Source organism: Oncorhynchus mykiss, chromosome 12 (genome assembly GCF_057628025.1).
Source record: "Oncorhynchus mykiss isolate SJ-2025 chromosome 12, ASM5762802v1, whole genome shotgun sequence".
NCBI classification, from domain to species: domain Eukaryota; kingdom Metazoa; phylum Chordata; class Actinopteri; order Salmoniformes; family Salmonidae; genus Oncorhynchus; species Oncorhynchus mykiss.
Window position 1 is genome coordinate 80,912,232 of NC_143033.1, and position 18,746 is coordinate 80,930,977.

The following is an 18,746-nucleotide window of genomic DNA, read 5'->3' on the forward strand; positions in this document are numbered from 1 at the left end:
AAACACAAATGGGCCTCTTGAGTTGAGACCCCTTTCCTTTGCTGGACAATATCACTTCCTCCTGAAGGGCAGAGAGTGGAGGAGGGGTACAGGCAAGGGGTGGAAGGGGGCGTGTGGGGAGGTGCATGGCGAGGGTGGCGGAGAGTTTTCGGGAAGCAGCAGGGGTACATGCAGGAGGGAGCCAGACTGACAGATAGGCGGGAGGAAGTGGGGGCGTCTGTCTCTCCTGTGGTTAGCTGCTGGATGTGAATACCCCTCTCTGTGTTCAGCCATCCTCTGTCTGAACCCACTCTGCTGCGGTTTACTTCTGTTGGGGGAAATGGCCTCCTCCTTTCTATCTCCAATCCCCAGACTTTGTAACCACTGGCACAGTTCACCATCTCCCTCTGTCTCTGGGGTGAAGGACGGGACATATCTGTCATTGGCTTGGTCCTCTCCTTTACAGTCCAGCCTCCTCCTTCTCCTCTTCACCTTCTGCTTCTCTTTCACTCCTCCCTCTCCAGTCCCAAGATCATCTCTCATTTTAAGAGGAGACACTGCTCTGCCCCATCTTGCCCTGCCTTTGATATGGGTCCTTAGGGGTGGGGAAAGCTGAGAAAAAGGCTGTCCGCCCTGCTGTCTGCTTTCAGCACTGACTATGAATGAGAGTGTATCTGTGAGAGGTCCTGTTGGTGGTTCTAATACAGTGAGCCCATGTGCACTCATGAGTCTCTTGGGCTGTGTTTGTGTCTCTGAGTCTGTGTTTATGTGAACGTCCTTCTCTGACACTACGTCATTGGGAGTCAGTTGATGTGGGAGTGTGTTGATGTGGGTGCCTGACAGTAAATCTTGGAGGGTGTGTGTTCCTGAAACCTCCCCGGCGTGTGTATTCGCAGGCAGCACCGCTCTGGATCTGCGGAATATGGAGCGGAGACGTCGGTGGGGTGGTAGGCTGGCCGACAGCCCCGACGGCCCGATGCTGCGGAACAAGGGTGGGGGGCAAAGGGTGATAGAGGGTCTCTCTCTCTTCACCCGTCCTCTGAAGGATTACATCTGCTCCTCTCTCCTCCTCCCCCTCTTGAAGGTGCCTGCAGAAGTCATCAGATCTGTCCACACGTTCAAACTGCCAGTGTCGGGAAGGCTGGGACATTTTCCCTTATTACAGGTGGCGGTAGATGGGAGTCTGTGTTTAATAGTATTGGATGGGGTAAAACATTTCACTTGGTAAAATGACCACCTCTGGTTGATATGCTCAGGGAAGACCTCGTTAGACTTTTCCTAAATGTACTTAGTTTTAAAAAAATCCTGAAGTCACTTCACCAATGTCCGGATAGTTCATAAACATCTCGTTCAACAAGGCACCCTATAAGTAGACAGTGGATACAAATTTACAGAATTAACACAGAGCACAGGAGGTTGGTGGCACCTTAATTGGGGAGGACGGGCTCATGGTAATGGTTGGAGGGGAATTAGTGGAATGGTTTGAAATACATCAAACACATGGTTTCCATTTGCTCCGTTCCAGCCATTATTATGAGCCGTCCTCCCCTCAACAGCCTCCACTGACACAGAGTTATTCAGAGTTATGTCATCAAATCTATGGTACTGCACTACATCCAGAGAAAACAGTCACTGTCCATGAAATCACTGAGACATAATACAGCAGTGGTGAAACAGAGGAGGCTGGTGGGAGCAGCTATAGGAGGACAGGCTCGTTGTAATGGCTGGAATGGAATACATGGGACGGTATCAAACACATCAAACATATGGAAACCACAGGTATGACTCCGTCCTATAAATTCCATTCCAGCCATTACAATGAGCCTGTCCTCCGATAGCTCCTCCCACCAGCCTCCACTGCTGTGAAAAGACAGAATAATAAACACAGAGAGGAAAGGATAGTCAGGGAGAAAACATTGAGTGCAGTGCAATGAGTATGTGTACAAAAGCTAATTCATGGTAAGAAGTACTACAGGTCTACAAAGAATACCTGAAAGCCACTCAGAGGGTCAGGAGTATTCTCTCTGCATTCTCAGTTCTCAACTTCAGGAATGAGCTGTTTTTGATTGAATTCATTGTTAATGCAGCAGTCTGGTCCTCCTGTCCATCTCTCCACATCATCATCATCAGCAGCAGCAGCAGCAGCAGCAATGCCTTGCCCCCATTTCTGAATCCATTGTCGGTCTGTCTGCTGTCTACTCTACTCTCTCCACATCTAGTCTCAGTCTCCTCTGCACCTCACACACCCACATCTCTCTACCTTTCATCCCGTGGCCATCTGACATGAAAGGTGGTCGAGACAGCCTCACTTCTCACTTTCATTTTAGTCTCCCCATCAATTATGAATGAATAGCTCTCTGAAGAGAAAGGGCCAACATGGTACCCATATTGACAATTTCGCTTAGGTGAATTTATAGGTGCCTGAGCTCAATGCAGTGAACTTTGTAGGCAGATAGCTTATAGCGGTTTAGAGCGTTGGGGCAGTAACCGAAATGTCGCTGGTTTGAATCCCTGATCCGTGAAGGTGAAAAAAAGGTGAAAAATATACCGTTCTGTCCTTGAGAAAGGCAGTTAACCCCAAAGAACTGCTCCCCGGGCACCGATGACGTAGACGTCTATTAAAGCAGCCGCCAGTACCTCTGTGATTCCGTGTGGTGGGGTCTCCACGATTTGCATATCCACCTCACCTCTATCTCCAGGTCTTCCCATTGTTTTGCCAGAGAACCTTTCATAGCCCTTCAAGTGCACTGGTGCCACTGTAGTTCTGTATTTTAACTCTTGGCGGCGCTACTCGCTCAAACATGAGATTTACAAATAACCTGTGCGTTCTCTTTAATCTGAACTGTAAACGGAAGTACTTCATACAGGACGTTAGTGTACAGAACGGTAAGTGTTTTGTGTTATTTGTCTGTGCCACTACAATGATATTCTGGGTGACATTGGCACATAATGGCAGTAGTTTTGCTCCGGTTTGTGGATGTGGGCGTTTTATAATGGGAGGACACAGGCGCGTGGAAAGAGAGAAGGAAGAGAGGCAAAGTCACACGGAGGTTATTCGAAGAAAAAATCTAAGCCCAGTTCGTAAATACTCGCACAATGGGTGCGAAACACGACGCCGTTCTATTGGATGGTCAAGCCACAAAAAGAACTATCTAAACTCTTTGGTGGTTTATTGCCTCCCCCCATCAGCAGTTGTCCGTGACGTTAGCTAACTAGGAATCTGTTTGAATCTTGTTCCCAGCTGTTTATGTTGTGCATAGCCACTAAGCCAGCCATCTCTCACACACCTACATGTTACTACTGTATGGTGGTAAACATGAATGTCTTCTATAGGTGTCCTCCCCCTGATGTCACTGTCCAACCATAGTAGCTCTTGCCTGAGTAGTGGCCCTGTTTTCTATTATGGTGAAATGAAATGACATTTATTGATCATTCTTCTGTTCTCTTCCCCCTGTATGTCTAATTTCAGATGGCTCACCGGCTGCTAGTCCGTAGAATTTGGACCCTCTCAGTGAAAGACCTTCGCTGTCTCCCGGCCTCCACCTCCTCCTTCTCTACCTCTCTGCGTTCATCCACTACCCCTCTATCCCTCCTTTCCCCCAAACGCACTCTGCCCCGCTCCCTGCCCCACACTTCCCGCAGAGAGGTCTCCTTCAATGTGCAGGACCATGAGGACTTCACAGAGAGAGTCATCAACAGTGAGCTGCCTGTGCTTATTGACTTCCATGCCCAGTGAGTAGCTAATATATTAATTAATGAATATGCTTCATGGACCCCCAGAGGGGATATTAGGCTCCACTTACAGCATTTACAAACTACCCTCTAATGAGAAAGCAAAGCCCCTAAGAGAGAATACATGGATAAGCATTTGTCTGCCTGTTGGAATTAGACAACTGAGATGACAGCAGGAAACCATTTTTATAGAAGGTATCAAATTATGGTTTACAACAAGGCTTGTAAATCTGACCATAGCTTTTTCAACAATGCACCCAACAGGTGAATGTATTTATCAATTATATTGAGTTGGCATAACATGCTCAACAGCTTTCCTATTGTAAGACTAAAGCATAACAGTGAAAGTTGTGACTGAGTACATATCATGTGGGATAACAACACCTTACCCATACTGTATGTGTCTGGCTGCATGGCTTGACATCTGATGGTGTTTCCATTGGAGGGAGATCATTTGAGGTTACACAACAAGAGGCAATGCGAGGACAGCCACATTGGGTTCATGCTCTTCTACAACGTGTCAAACTCATTCCATGTAGGGCAAAGTGCCTGTGGGTTTTCGCTCCTCCCTTGGGCTTGATGAATGAATGTCACTGTTTAGTAAGGAACTCCCCACACCTGGTTGTCTAGGTCTTAATTGAAAGGAAAAACCAAACCCCAGCAGACACTAGGCCCTCCATGGAAGGAGTTTGACACCCCTGCTCTAGAAAATTACATTCACAGCCTGAATGAATATACTTGCATGAATACACACAGTGGCTTGCGAAAGTATTCAACCCTTGGCATTTTTCCTATTTTGTTGCCTTACAACCTGGAATACAACCCCCCCCCCCATTTTAAAAAATGTATCATTTGATTTACACATGCCTATGACTTTGAAGATTCAAAATATTTTTTGTGAAACAAGCAAGTATTACGACAAAAAAACAGAACTTGGAGCGTGCATAACTATTCACCCCCCAAAGTCAATACTTTGTAGAGACACCTTTTGTGGCAATTCCAGCTGCAATTCTCTTGGGGTATGTTTCTATAAGCTTGGCACATCTAGCCACTGGGATTTTTGTCCATTCTTCAAGGCAAAACTGCTCTGGCTCCTTCAAGTTGGATGGGTTCCTCTGGTGTACAGTTGGAGTACAGCTATCTTTAAGTCATACCACATATTCTCAATTGTATTGAGGTCTGGGCTTTGACTAGGCCATTCCAAGACATTTAAATGTTTCCCCTTAAACCACTCGAGGGATGCTTTAACAGTATGCTTAAGGTCATTGTCCTGCTGGAAGGTGAACCTCCGTCCCAGTCTTAAATCTCTGGAAGACAAACAGGTTTCCCTCAAGAATGTCCCTATATTTAGCGGCATCCATCATTCCTTCAATTCTGACCAGTTTCCCAGTCCCTGCCGATGGGGAAAAACATCCCCACGGCATGGTGCTGCCACCACGCTTCACTGTGGGGATGGTATTCTCGGGGTGATGAGGTGTTGGGTTTGCGCCAGACATAGCGTTTTCCTTGATGGTCAAAAAGCTCAATTTTAGTCTCATCTAACCAGAGTACCTTCTTCCATATGTTTGGGGAGTCTCCCACATGCCTTTTGGCAAACACCAAACGTGTTTGCTTATTTTTTGTTCTTTAAGCAATGGCTGTTTTCTGGCCACTCTTCCGTAAAGCCCAGCTCTGTGGAGTGTACGGCTTAAAGTGGTCCTATGGACAGATGCTCCTCCTTCAGGGTTATCTTTAGTCTCTTTGTTGCCTCTCTGATTAATGCCCTCCTTGCCTGGTCAAATCAAAATAAAATTTTATTTGTCACATCCACATGGTTAGCAGATGTGTAGCGAAATGCTTATGCTTCTAGTTCCGACAATGCAGTAATATCCAACGAGTAATCTCACAATAATTTCACAATTACCTTATACACACAAGTGTGAAGGAATTAATAAGAATATGCACATACATAATGGTCCATGAGTTTGTGGGTGGCCCTCTCTTGGCAGGTTTGTTGTGGTGCCATATTCTATCCATTTTTTAAATAATGTATTTAATGGTGTACTGTCAGATGTTCAAAGTTTCTGATATTTTTTTTATAACCCAACACTGATCGGTACTTCCACAACTTTGTCCCTGACCTGTTTGGAGAGCTCCTTGTTCTTCATTGTGCCCCCTGCTTAGTGGTGTTGCAGATTCTGGGGCCTTTCAGAACAGGTGAGATCATGTGACACTTAGATTGCACACAGGTGGACTTTATATAACTAATTATGTGACTTCTGAAGGTAATTAAATTACAGGTTGTAATGCAAAAAAAATAGGAAAAATGCCAAGGGGGATGAATACTTTTGCAAGGCACTGTATACAGTAAACATGATACAAATGACCTTTATGCATGGTGGTCAGTGTTGCCCTGGTTTATGTTTTTGCCAACTTGTTGACATTGTCTTGCTCGGCAACAATTTAATGTTATTGTCAGGTTTTATTCTGTACTCATATATACACTGCTCAAAAAAATAAAGGGAACACTAAAATAACACATCCTAGATCTGAATGAATGAAATATTCTTATTAAATACTTTTTTCTTTACATAGTTTAATGTGCTGACAACAAAATCACACACAAATTATCAATGGAAATCAAATTTATCAACCCATGGAGGTCTGGATTTGTAGTCACACTCAAAATTAAAGTGGAAAACCACACTACAGGCTGATCCAACTTTGATGTAATATCCTTAAAACAAGTTAAAATGAGGCTCAGTAGTGTGTGTGTGTGGCCTCCACGTGCCTGTATGACCTCCCTACAACGCCTGGGCATGCTCCTGATGAGGTGGCGGATGGTCTCCTGAGGGATCTCCTCCCAGACCTGGACTAAAGCATCCACCAACTCCTGGACAGTCTGTGGTGGATGGAGCGAGACATGATGTCCTAGATGTGCTCAATTGGATTCAGGTCTGGGGAACAGGCGGGCCAGTCCATAGCATCAATGCCTTCCTCTTGCAGGAACTGCTGACACACTCCAGCCACATGAGGTCTAGCATTGTCTTGCATTAGGAGGAACCCAGGGCCAACCGCACCAGCATAGGGTCTCACAAGGGGTCTGAGGATCTCATCTCGGTACCTAATGGCAGTCAGGTTACCTCTGGCGAGCACATGGAGGGCTGTGCGGCCCCCCCAAAGAAATGCCACCCCACACCATGAGTGACCCACCGCCAAACCGGTCATGCTGGAGGATGTTGCAGGCAGCAGGACGTTCTCCACGGCGTCTCCAGACTGTCACGTCTGTCACGTGCTCAGTGTGAACCTGCTTTCATCTGTGAAGAGCACAGGGCGCCAGTGGCGAATTTGCCAATCTTGGTGTTCTCTGGCAAATGCCAAAAGTCCTGCACGGTGTTGGGCTGTAAGCACAACCTCCACCTGTGGACGTCGGGCCCTCATACCACCCTCATGGAGTCTGTTTCTGACCGTTTGAGCAGACACATTCACATTTGTGGCCTGCTGGAGGTCATTTTGCAGGGCTCTGGCAGTGCTCCTCCTGCTCCTCCTTGCACAAAGGCGGAGGTAGCGGTCCTGCTGCTGGGTTGTTGCCCTCCTACGGCCTCCTCCACGTCTCCTGATGTACTGGCCTGTCTCCTGGTAGCGCCTCCATGCTCTGGACACTACGCTGACAGACACAGCAAACCTTCTTGCCACAGCTCGCATTGATGTGCCATCCTGGATGAGCTGCACTACCTGAGCCACTTGTGTGGGTTGTAGACTCCGTCTCATGCTACCACTAGAGTGAAAGCACCGCCAGCATTCAAAAGTGACCAAAACATCAGCCAGGAAGCATAGGAACTGAGAAGTGGTCTGGTCCCCACCTGCAGAACCACTCCTTTATTGGGGGTGTCTTGCTAATTGCCTATAATTTCCACCTGTTGTCTATTCCATTTGCACAACAGCGTGTGAAATGTATTGTCAATCAGTGTTGCTTCCTAAGTGGACAGTGTGATTGACTTGGAGTTACATTGTGTTGTTTAAGTGTTCCCTTTATTCTTTTGAGCTGTGTATGTATGTGTGTATGTATATATGTGTATATATTGTGGAGACTTTTGATTGAAATTTCACATACATTCAGTATTATTAGTTCTAACCAGAAATCCCATGTTTGTTCTATGAAGGTGGTGTGGTCCCTGCAAGATACTGGGGCCAAGATTAGAGAAAGCTGTCGCCAAACAGAAAGGCAAAGTTGCCATGGCAAAGGTTGACATAGACGATCACACAGACTTGGCCATTGAATATGGGGTAAGCGGAAGCTGTTGACATTATTGATTGATATTGTAAATGTTAGTTAGAAAATGTGACCTTCTTTCCTCCCTTTCTTGAAGTAATTCCTGATCTAAAATGGTGGGATTTGTGAAAGCAGGGATTCCACTAAATAGCTTACAGCAACCCAGTCAGATCAGGGATTACTGGAAGGAAGGAAGGAAGGAAGGATGAATTTTGTTCTGGAACAGTGCCTTTGACTGATGTCATTGTGGTTACTGACCTCTACTTCTCTCTACAGGTATCGGCGGTCCCCACGGTAATCGCCATGCGAGGAGGTGATGTCATCGACCAGTTTGTGGGAATCAAAGATGATGAGGCGCTAGACTCGTTTGTCAGCAAGCTCGTTGGACAATGAACATGTCAATCACATCCCTGTGATCTAACCCCTTATGACCCCATTGTTGCCTGGCCTGGTCCTCAGTGCTTCATGGCCGTGTTGAACCTGTTTAAAACAACTAACAACCCACCCACCACTTGACCACAACCCCACTTGACCACAACCCCACCTGAAAAACAGGCACACGCTCACACCCATCCCTAACCTCTCTGCTTTGTATTATTCTGTCTGTCTATTGTTTAGTGATGGGTGTGTGCTTGTGTGAACTTCAATTCCCCTCTTTACTCATATAATGCTCCCATCTTGCAGCGGTTTCCTCCCTCCATCAACATGTAATGTAATGGCCCCAACCTGTAATATAATGGCCCCACCCTGTGGAAACTGGTAGAGCAGCCTGAGCCAGTGTGTACCAGTTTACTACAATAGATTGTTTAGGGTGGGCAACTACACTGCTGTACTTTACTGCATTGTACGGGTGGGTACAACTCGTTTAGTATTAAGTGGGGAGGGACGTTAACAGGAAATGTGATATTGGTGAATGAGCTGTGATGACGCTCTCCTTGCAGTTCCTGCTTAGTCCACTCGAGTGTGACCTTCTCCAAGCATTGTTGGCTGCACCCTCATTTTACACCATTATGCCTAATGTGAGTTGGATGGATGTATCTGTGTATGAGTTTCTCAGTCTGTCTCTTGGTTTTGACTGAGAAATTTGAGATAATCGGGAAACACAAATATGGTTATATGGGTTCGATTTGAGATTTTATTTCAAACTATGTAATATGACCAAGAGAATAAATAAAAGATATTAAAGGTGTTCTATATTTGGAGTGTGAATTGGTTTGTGGTCTGCTATTACATGCGGTAAAGGACTAAGAATCATGAGGAAGTGGTTTCATAGTAATATTGGAGGACTTTAGACCTATATATGACTTCTTTAGCTGTAAAATAATACTCTTTATCATTTTATTTTTGGGGGTATGCCAACTATGAAGTTTACATCTAATCAGTTGTGGTAATATTTCAGCCATGTGATTCCCTTGTTAACTATGTGGGCAGTCTAGTTAGGGGAGTGGTGATGGAATGTTGACTAAGGATGATGGTGTGATGTTTGTTTGCCTGGGAGGCAGGGATGTTTTCTGTCACGCAGATTAATTTACATATTTCTTTCTAGTCGAATGGGTGTGATGTTCTCACCATTACTGACAAACCTCTGTATGGCCCTAATGAGCTGGAATAGTCTTCTGTCTATAGCTACCTTGCCACATTCTTTTCCTTCTCATTTAATTATTTATTTTTATTTAACGAGGCAAGTCAGTTAAGAACAAATTCTTATTTACAATGACGGCCTATTTATCCCCCATTCAGTTTCTCCTCTTTTCCATTTCATGTCTCTCTCCATCCTCCTGTATTTTCAGTTTTATCCTTTACTCCAGTTTCTATTTAATCGGTCTGTCTCTGTTTCACTCTGTTTCTCTCTGTTTCTCTCTATCTTTACTTGTTTCACCCCCCTCTCATCAGTGTAATGGTGTGGTAGGCTGAAGCATGCCCCACCCCAGCCTCCACTTAACTCCTCTAAATTACCCCTCTCTCTACCCCACCCCCCCAACACCACCACCACCAAGCTGTCTAGGTAGGCACCTGGCTCTGACTCCCCCTCTCCAGTTGTCATTCCGTCTCACATGACAACACACAGGGTCATTCCCACACTGCAGTAAATTAGTTAATAGACTAATAAAGAGTTCCAAAGAGAGTTCTAATGAAAATCTATTACAGTAAGGTACTTAATTGTTACCCTGAAATTATTTGCTATTGATATAAAAAGGCTGCATTGGGCCTTTAACTACTCTTTGTCTGACTTATGCTGTGTTATTAACCAAGTGGGAAATTACAATTTACCACATTTGTCTGGGAAAAATCCACTTTTACACCCCTTCAACTGGTAATCACTAGTGGGAAACTCATCTATCATCCCGAGCTCCCACTTTTCCCACATGCTGACCTCTGACATCAACTACTAAAGAAATTACCTCGTTAACAGCATTTTCAGCAGATAAATGCAATAACAAAACATTATTTATAAAAAGCAATCTATTAATAGGGTTTTTGAACACTATAATTTCTTTACAAGCATTATAGCTGTAGTTTTAGTTTTTGGTTTATGCAGCTTGTTGGTCATTAGCCAATCAGCGTTTCTCAACAAGTTCAAAGCGCATGAATGCGTACACCTTGTATTTACGACTTCACAACTGGTAAATTCCCACCTCCCACTTGTTTATGAACATGACATTAGTCATAGGAACGAGGTGAAGAGATGACGGAATGCTGGAAAGGTTCATGAGTAGTGTAACCCTACACTAACCCTTCCGCCAAAAACAATAGACCACACCTCCATCCTCGCTCCGCTGTCTCTCTCTCTCTCTCAACCACTCTGTTACCATATAAGGCAAAAAAGACTGGGGAAGCCAGTGACTGCTGAACAAACGGGCTGAGAAGGGAGAGTTGCAGAATTCCTCTGCCATCTCTCTCTGCTTTTCTCATACTCTAAAACTTGTAATGTTTGTTGTGGGATAATTTGACTGGCCCTGCCTGTGCCACATAGTCAAAATGCCTTTGGAATGTGTGTGATGCTGTAACAACGGCCATACCTGGCACAGCCAAGAGTATTCTGTGTTTATAGTAAATACTTCGCTCTATTTATATTTCAAACACATTTCACCCTCCAGCTTGTTGAATGTCCATTCTGTTCCAGACAAATGTACATTTACCATACACAAAGCAGACACCGTTTCTCTTTATCGCCCCCACCTTTTCCTCATCATGTACATTTATTTTATATTTAACCTTTATTTAACTAGGCAGGTCAGTTAAGAACAAATTCTTATTTACAATGAGGGCCTAGGAACAGTGGGTTAACTGCCTTATTCAGGGGCAGAACTACAGATTTTTACCTTGTCTGCTGGGGATTCGATTTAGCAACTTCTCGGTTACTGACCCAACGCTCTAACCACTAGGCTACCTGCTGCCTCAATGAGCAATGTATACTTTTTATACATACTGTATACATGATCTGAACTTATATTTTGTCTATGAGAGTTGATTACTGCTGAGTGGAAAAGAGAATATGAAAGAAAAGGAGCCCCCCCCCCCCTTCTCTACATTCCAGAATGTTGTGAGTCAACATGGGTCTGTCTTATCACCCTTTCCTGTGCACTGATTACTGGGGGAGGGAAGACGCGCGAGGGATGCTGAAAGGGACAAATGAAGGAATAAATTGCCATGTGTTCTACTACTATAATTTCATGACACCATATTTGGCATGCTGGAGCTGTTTTTAATTACTTTGCGGTTGTGTTTGGACATTGCCCCTCAGGGATGCTCTATGCCATTTAAGGACACACAAAAATACTTTCACACAGCCATACTCTGTCATGTCAAGACAAGCTGGCTAAATGTAAGTGAGCTGCGTAAATAGTTTTGGCAGGTGGTTTGACATTATTGGTGAATGGTGTAAAACAACAGCAAGGTGCTGGATGCTGACAATGTGTTTCTACAGATAGCCGTTAGGCTCATATTCAAATGTGTTGTATGCTTAATATGTGTCACACCATGTTTAGATATGTTTTTTATCTGGAATGAACAGGATACAGCACTCCAATCACTTACAAATCTGACACACATGTAGGCTGGCCCATACACATTACTCTCACATATGAATACACATACATGAATTCACAGAAGCTATTGGTGTGTAAAAGAGCTCAATGAACTCATTCACTAGCCTGTTCACATTGTGCGAGTCAATGGGTGCCTTTCTTTCAGAGCAGATGATGTGACTTTACACACCCAGAATTACAGACACACCCAGTTGCTATTACAACTGCAGGTGAAAGAGAGATAGACTGTCATAGCAAGGGAGAAGGGACAGAGTGAGGTCAGGAGTGTGTCTCCATATTTGGTTATCTACTCTTAGTTATAGGCTTCTGTTTTAATCCCTCGTTGCTGCCGTCTGGGCCCAAATCACTTTGTTGTGTCCTGTCACTCCTGTTGTGACTATGATTGAGCAGAGTATGATGTAGAACTAAGATTAGGTCTGGATGGGCGGCTGCACATATCTTTCCCAAATCCCTTCCTTTCTGCTCCCTCAGCATCTGGTAATGCTCAGAGGAGACCCTTGACCCCCGGGCTAAATTCCTTGTATTTCCCAACTGACCGATGTATTGATTTTTCCAACTACATGGCATGTTTGTCAGGGTCGTCGTGTGCTATATGTGATGCACAGTTGCAAAATATGCAGGAACAAACACAGACACATTCCACACAGAACAGTATAACGTTGAACAAGTCGAACATTAATCATGTTTTTCTGCTTTAAATTTTTTTACACGTAACGTGTAAATATTTGAATGAACATAACAAGATTCAACAACTGAGACATAAAATGAACAAGTTCCACAGACATGTGACTAACAGAAATTGAATAATGTGTTCCTGAACAAAGGGGGGGTCAAAATCAAAAGTAACAGTCAGTATCTGGTGTGGCCACCAGCTGCATTAAGTACTGCAGTGCATCTCTTCCTCATGGACTGCACCAGATTTGCCAGTTCTTGCTGTGAAATGTTACCCCATTCTTCCACCAAGGCACCTGCAAGTTGCCCCTGGTCAGACAAAACCGTGACTCATCAGTGAAGAGCACTTTTTGCCAGTCCTGTCTGGTCCAGCGACGGTGGGTTTGTGCCCATAGGTGACGTTGTTGTCGGTAATGTCTGGTGAGGACCTGTCTTACAACAGGCCTACAAGCCCTCAGTCCAGCCTCTCTCAGCCTATTGCAGACAGTCTGAGCACTGATGGAGGGATTGTGAGGTCCTGGTGTAACTTGGACAGTTGTTGTTGCCATCGTGTACCTGTCCCGCAGGTGTGATGTTCGGATGTACCGATCCTGTGCAGGTGTTGTTACACGTGGTCTGCCACTGTGAGGACGATCAACTGCCCATCCTGTCTCCCTGTCGCGCTTTCTTAGGCGTCTCACAGTACAGACATTGCAATTTATTGCCCTGGCCATATCTGCAGTCCTCACGCCTTCTTGCAGCATGCCTATGGCACGTTCACGCAGATGAGCAGGGAGGGGCCCTGGGCATCTTTCTTTTGGTGTTTTTCAGAATCAGTAGAAAGGCCTCTTTAGTGTCCTAAGTTTTCATAACTGTGACCTTAAAATGCCTGTCTTAACGACCGTTCCACAGGTGCATGTTCATTAATTGTTTATGGTTCATTGAACAAGCATGGGAAACAGTGTTTTACAACTCTTTACAATGAAGATCTGTGAAGTTATTTGGATTTTTACGAATTATCTTTGAAAGACAGGGTCCTGAAAAAGGACCGTTTCTTTTCTTGCTGAGTTTATGTTATTTTAAATATATATATTTTCAAATATATTTTCCTTCTTTATTATTTTCCCCAGAACACAGACATATTCCACACCTGCTGACACATTGAACAGTGTAATATTGAACATTGAACATATTTCTCTGCTTGTTATTAACATATATTCTACCTTTATTGGCTCATACTTTTAGTTAGTTATAGGCTATATCTAGGGTCCTTTTGCTGATCATATTGTGTGGTCTGGAAAAACTCCTTTCTCTAATAATCGTTATGTCATCCTATGGTTATAATAAAGCTGTTTACCCAGACTGCTTCTGTTAAGTGCACATGAGATATAGGTTGTGTATGTCAATATGTTGATGTCACCTGTGTCGAGGATGTTTTTGCCAATGTTGGTTGTGTTAACCCTTGTTTATCCAATGAGGTCACAACATCATCTGTTTCACATTCAGGTCATTTGGAACGTGTACAGAGCCAGCGTCACCCCTAGGAGAGAGTGAAGATGAGAACGAGTGAGGTCAGGAGTGCAAAGTATTAAATTACCTTATTCTTCCTCTTTCATCTTTATTCCCACCCTTTTCTCCTTGTTCCACCATACTAATTTTCACCTGGGCATTTCTTCAATGTAGTTCCTTTGCCACATTTCCTTTTTCTTTGCAAAGGGTATTGTCTCCCTGCTGTTAGTAGCCTGGACACTGGTCCAATGCCTTTGTTCCGACTGTCTCACCTTCTCCAGATCTCAGGGGAACACAATGGAATGACTAGGTAGACGTGGTACTGAACCACTCTCTATGTACTTACGCTCTCTACCCTCTTAGAATCCATCAGCTCATATCATCCCCTCTTTCTTTTTCATCTTTTCATAGTCTCATTCTTCACTTCTGCTTCTGCTACTCTACCCCCAATTCCAGCCCTTCCCCCATCACTTAACCATGAAGTTGAAATTGTTGTCTTATGTTTTCCAGTATTGTTATTTTAAGGTTCCTTTCCAGGTAAACTTGTCCAGAGATCTGGATATGCCTAGGCTGTGCAGCCTTGGTACACCCACACACACACATACACATACATACACACAGCAGTGCTCTACTTGGGAGTGAATCTGGTTCTCTCCACTTTTTCAGCCTGCTGTCCATATTACATCTCTTGGCTTCAAGTGGGGACAAAACTTGCCCTTCTCACTACAGCCATAGTTTTAGCAATCTCAGCTACTGTATCTAGACTACTCTCAGTAAGCAAAATTACAATGAAATAAGTATTTCCCAGACGTTGACATTACATGCATTTCAGGTGCTGAATGGAAGGTTAGAAGACGTATATTCCAGATGTCAAAAATAAACATTTTCCAGATGTTGAAATCAGGTGCATCTTAGGTGTTGAAAAAGTAAAAAAAGTGACATTTCCAGTACATGTTTTCCAAAATGTTTGAACATCACAGTACTGTATGGCAGTTTAGGACAGTAGAACACAGACGAATACAGTACAGTACAATACAGTACTGTATGGTACAGGAGAGTAGAGTTTTATTCAGTAGAGTGCAGTACAGTAGAGTTGAATTCATTAGAGTAGGGTACAGTATAGTAGAGTTTAATTTAGTACAGTAGAGTTTAGTACAGTAGCATAAAATATAGTACAGTATAGTTTAATTCAGTAGAGTACAGTACTATACAATAGAGTTTAATTCAGTAGAGTACAGTGCAGTAGAGTACAGTATAGTTTAATTCAGTAGAGTACAGTACAGTTTCGTTTAGTAGAGTAGAGTACATTAGAGTAAAGAAGGGTAAAATACAGTGCACTATACTTTACTAGTCTTTACTGTATTGTGTACTGTAATATACCTTACACTGCTGTGATCTACTGTGATGTAATTTGCTGATCAAACTTGTGAAACATAGATGCCGATGATTGGTTCAGATTCGATCTGGTATGGGACGGACCAAATCTGGCCCAATTATAGACGTCTATGTTTGGGCTAAATCATGGCTGGACCGGACAAAATCTGAACATCTATGTTTGGCCAAAATCATGGCCTGTTCGGACGAGACCAAATCTTAACCAATTATACACTTCTATGTTTGGCCCAAGTATAGGCCGGTCCGGACGTCTGTGGACGTTGAAATCAAGGCCATTCTGGACCGCACCAAAAAAAGACCTAAAAAATACCGTCAGTCCGGACAGGACTGAAAAAGACGTCCAGAAGACGGCCCCTGACGGTAAAAGCTGAGTGGGCTTTTGCACCTCAACAGGAAAGCACATGTTGTTGAATCTACCTTCCTTCTTTCAGTTGTTATTGTTTTTGTCCATTTTTATATTTCCTGGAAGATTCTTGATCATTCAGCAAGACACTGTTGACAGCTTTCTATGTTATCAGCATTGTACATTGTTTTTTGTTTGACAATAGACACTTCCCTGTGGACCAGGTCTACCTGTCAATAATCTGAAACATATCAATTCACACAATCACACTAATAAGTGCTTTGCACAGGTCAAGTTTCTGTCACGTGGAATGCTATTGACCATTTTAATGCAATTTACCTTTTTTTTCTTAAGGTGGAAAAATCATCTGAATTGTTGTTTTGTCTATTTGGTGCGTATTTTCATATGCACATACACCTACATTTATTATGCCTCAGTGTGGTTTCAGTTTCAGTATGTTTCTCCGGACAATAGTGTTTCTGTGTCCCTAATATCACTATTATTAGTGTGGTGATGGTAATACTATCACCAACTGAAAATGTGTTCTCAGTTAACTTACCTGTCAAAATAAAGGTAAATGGATAAAGAGTAAAACAGTAGGCTACAGTTGTAGCCCAGTTTGTGTAGTGGTAGATTCCTTGACATGAACCTTGGTAGGTTCTCTCTAAGCAGTGTCTGTGAGCTTCAAAGCAGCCCCAGTCTAGCCCCATTCGAATGACACAAGGGGATAACCTGGATGATGTAGCCCATCCTGAATGGACTGGTACTTATATGGTCATAAAAATCCTTACAGTGCACATACCTCCTTCATTAAACACCACCTTATCTGTGCCCCCCTTCTCCTCCCCTCAACTATTTCATGTTCATGATTTTTTTGCCCAGTGGCACTAGTTTCTTCACTGGGAAACGCCCCTTCAATAACATTATTGGCCCAGACGGTAAGGATTATTATAACATTGGCTGGGAGAAGCTGGGAGGGCGGAGACATAACATATAGGCCCCGCCTCCTCTGGACCGCACCCCGACTGACAACGCAAAGAGCGAATTTAACTAGCTAGTGGAAGAGAGAAGGAAAAAGAAAGATAAAAAAAGAGAGTGAGGGAGAGCAAGAGAGGGAAGAAGAGAACACTATAGTTTGATCCGAGTTCTTTGCGAGGCTGCTGTCGACGGAAAATAAGTTTGTTTCGCGGCGACACGGAGACAGACTCAGCCACCGGTTGTAGCTAGCCAACCCCAAAAGCCTCTGCATCTCAACAGCAGGTAATAGTCCCGCTAGCTAGATATCTATTCTAGCTACATTCTCATTTCCTTCAACCTTGGTTCTACACATGCTTGTGTCTAGCGGTGAGCAAGTGTACCTAACCAGGAAGGACGAGAACAGCAACTTCATCACCTCACTGGGTGGGACCTCATAAACCAGATGTATGAATTATTGTTAACTTTTTTTGTGTACATAGTTAATACAATTTAAGGTGGAAAGTAGTTTCATTTTACCAGGCGCGGTGTCAAAGCAAGATTATATCAGCGAGTAAAGAAGCAATGGCGAGAAAATGTTGCAAGTAACGTAAGCTAACTTGCTAACTACAGGAAGTGATTCGCATGAATGAGATGTAGAAAGGGAGGGAATGAAAAGTTACGCAAAATAATGGAACGCATCAACTATAAGCAAGGTCCTGTTATAGAACCCTTTTGACTTGTCTATTCCATCGCGGATTAACATGTTTTATTGTTTAGGACTCGCTGTGTGATCAGCCGCGGGGCAAGCAAACAAGTTTGTAGGCTAACGTACCCCGGGAGTGTTGTTGCGCACCATTACGTCACACTTTAATTGATTCGCTGTGTACGTCCACGCTTCCTGTTCGATTGATGCTTTTAGGTCTACGTCATTGAATTTGTTTGCATTTCTCATGCATTTCATCCTACACTCCAATGAGCTCATTATGCGTGAAATGGCAATATAGCCAGTCGTGTGCAGTTAATGTATATTTTTTTTTTAGGATAATCTATCTTGGTTTAAGTAATTGAACTAAATTGAACTAGATTAACTTTACTCGGTAGGCCTAGTGAACCTTGTTACACGACCAGACATTATATATGCAATGACCCCAGTCTATTTAAGTGCTTTGTCAGTAATTTGGGTTTGGTTAGTCAGTGTTTTGTGTTGTGAAATTATAGATTGCTGCAGTACTTTGATTCCGATTATTTCGACCTCAGGGACTTTGCCTGGCCAACCAAACTCGTTGCTCCGGCTAAACGCTACGCCACGCCCATTGACATTTAGTTTCTTTTCCACAGTGAGTCTGGATCGGAGTACCTCCCCAACGCAGAGGCTAGCATTCTATAAATCAGAGTCCCCAACAAGGGTGTTTTCAGGGTAAATGGAGAGCATCTGTGATGCCACTTCCACTTTTGGACGTTAACAATGTGACTCCATCTTAACTCCTCCTGCATATTTATCGGATTGGTTGAACATTGCAGAAGATAATCTCCCAATAAATTGTTTTTCTCATCAAGACCAGTATGTAGGGGATCTAGTTTCAGGAGTTTCTTTTACACTTGCTAGTTAGGTTACTAGAACACAAACCCGTTCTAACCATTCTGATTGGTCCCAGAAACCAATGATTTGGGCCAGAACCATGTTGGTAAAGCAGCATTTTGAAAGTGTCATTGGCTTTGATACTGTTTTTGTTTTGAGATGATCAAATCACTGGAAAAAGCAAGTTGGTTTTTCCACCACAAACGACTTCAACGTTGACAGACTCAAGCTGAAGTGTAGCAAATATAGAGCACAGGAAGAATTCATTTTGAGTCGTCAGGCAATCCGGGTCTCACAAAT

General features: G+C 43.6%; 2 protein-coding genes and 1 pseudogene across 6 annotated transcripts in view; 2 read left to right on the forward strand and 1 right to left on the reverse strand.

Annotated features, from left to right (window-relative positions):
- LOC149979401 (uncharacterized) lies at nt 1-1,129 on the reverse strand (annotated as a pseudogene).
- A 1,623-nt stretch (nt 1,130-2,752) lies between these two features.
- LOC110538471 (thioredoxin, mitochondrial) lies at nt 2,753-9,157 on the forward strand. Of its 2 annotated transcripts, none has more exons than XM_021625310.3 (4): nt 2,753-2,865; nt 3,449-3,711; nt 7,854-7,977; nt 8,240-9,157. In XM_021625310.3, the coding sequence occupies exons 2-4, from the start codon at nt 3,449-3,451 to the stop codon at nt 8,354-8,356; spliced, it is 504 nt and encodes a 167-aa protein (XP_021480985.1). In that variant the 5' UTR covers nt 2,753-2,865; the 3' UTR covers nt 8,357-9,157. The 2 variants fall into 2 exon arrangements, with proteins under 2 accessions (XP_021480985.1, XP_021480984.2); XM_021625309.3 differs by lacking the exon at nt 2,753-2,865 and adding an exon at nt 2,874-3,029.
- Nucleotides 9,158-16,704: 7,547 nt separating this feature from the next.
- The window catches only part of LOC110538472 (myosin-9), a 36,147-nt gene continuing 34,105 nt past the window's right edge, over nt 16,705-18,746 (forward strand). The window contains exon 1 of one of the 4 annotated variants that reach the window (XM_021625312.3): nt 16,705-17,170. The gene's annotated coding sequence lies outside the window, so the exon portion shown is untranslated. Of the gene's footprint in view, nt 17,333-18,746 lie in introns of all 4 variants that reach the window. The other 3 variants (XM_021625311.3, XM_090193633.1, XM_090193632.1) reach the window with 3 other exon arrangements.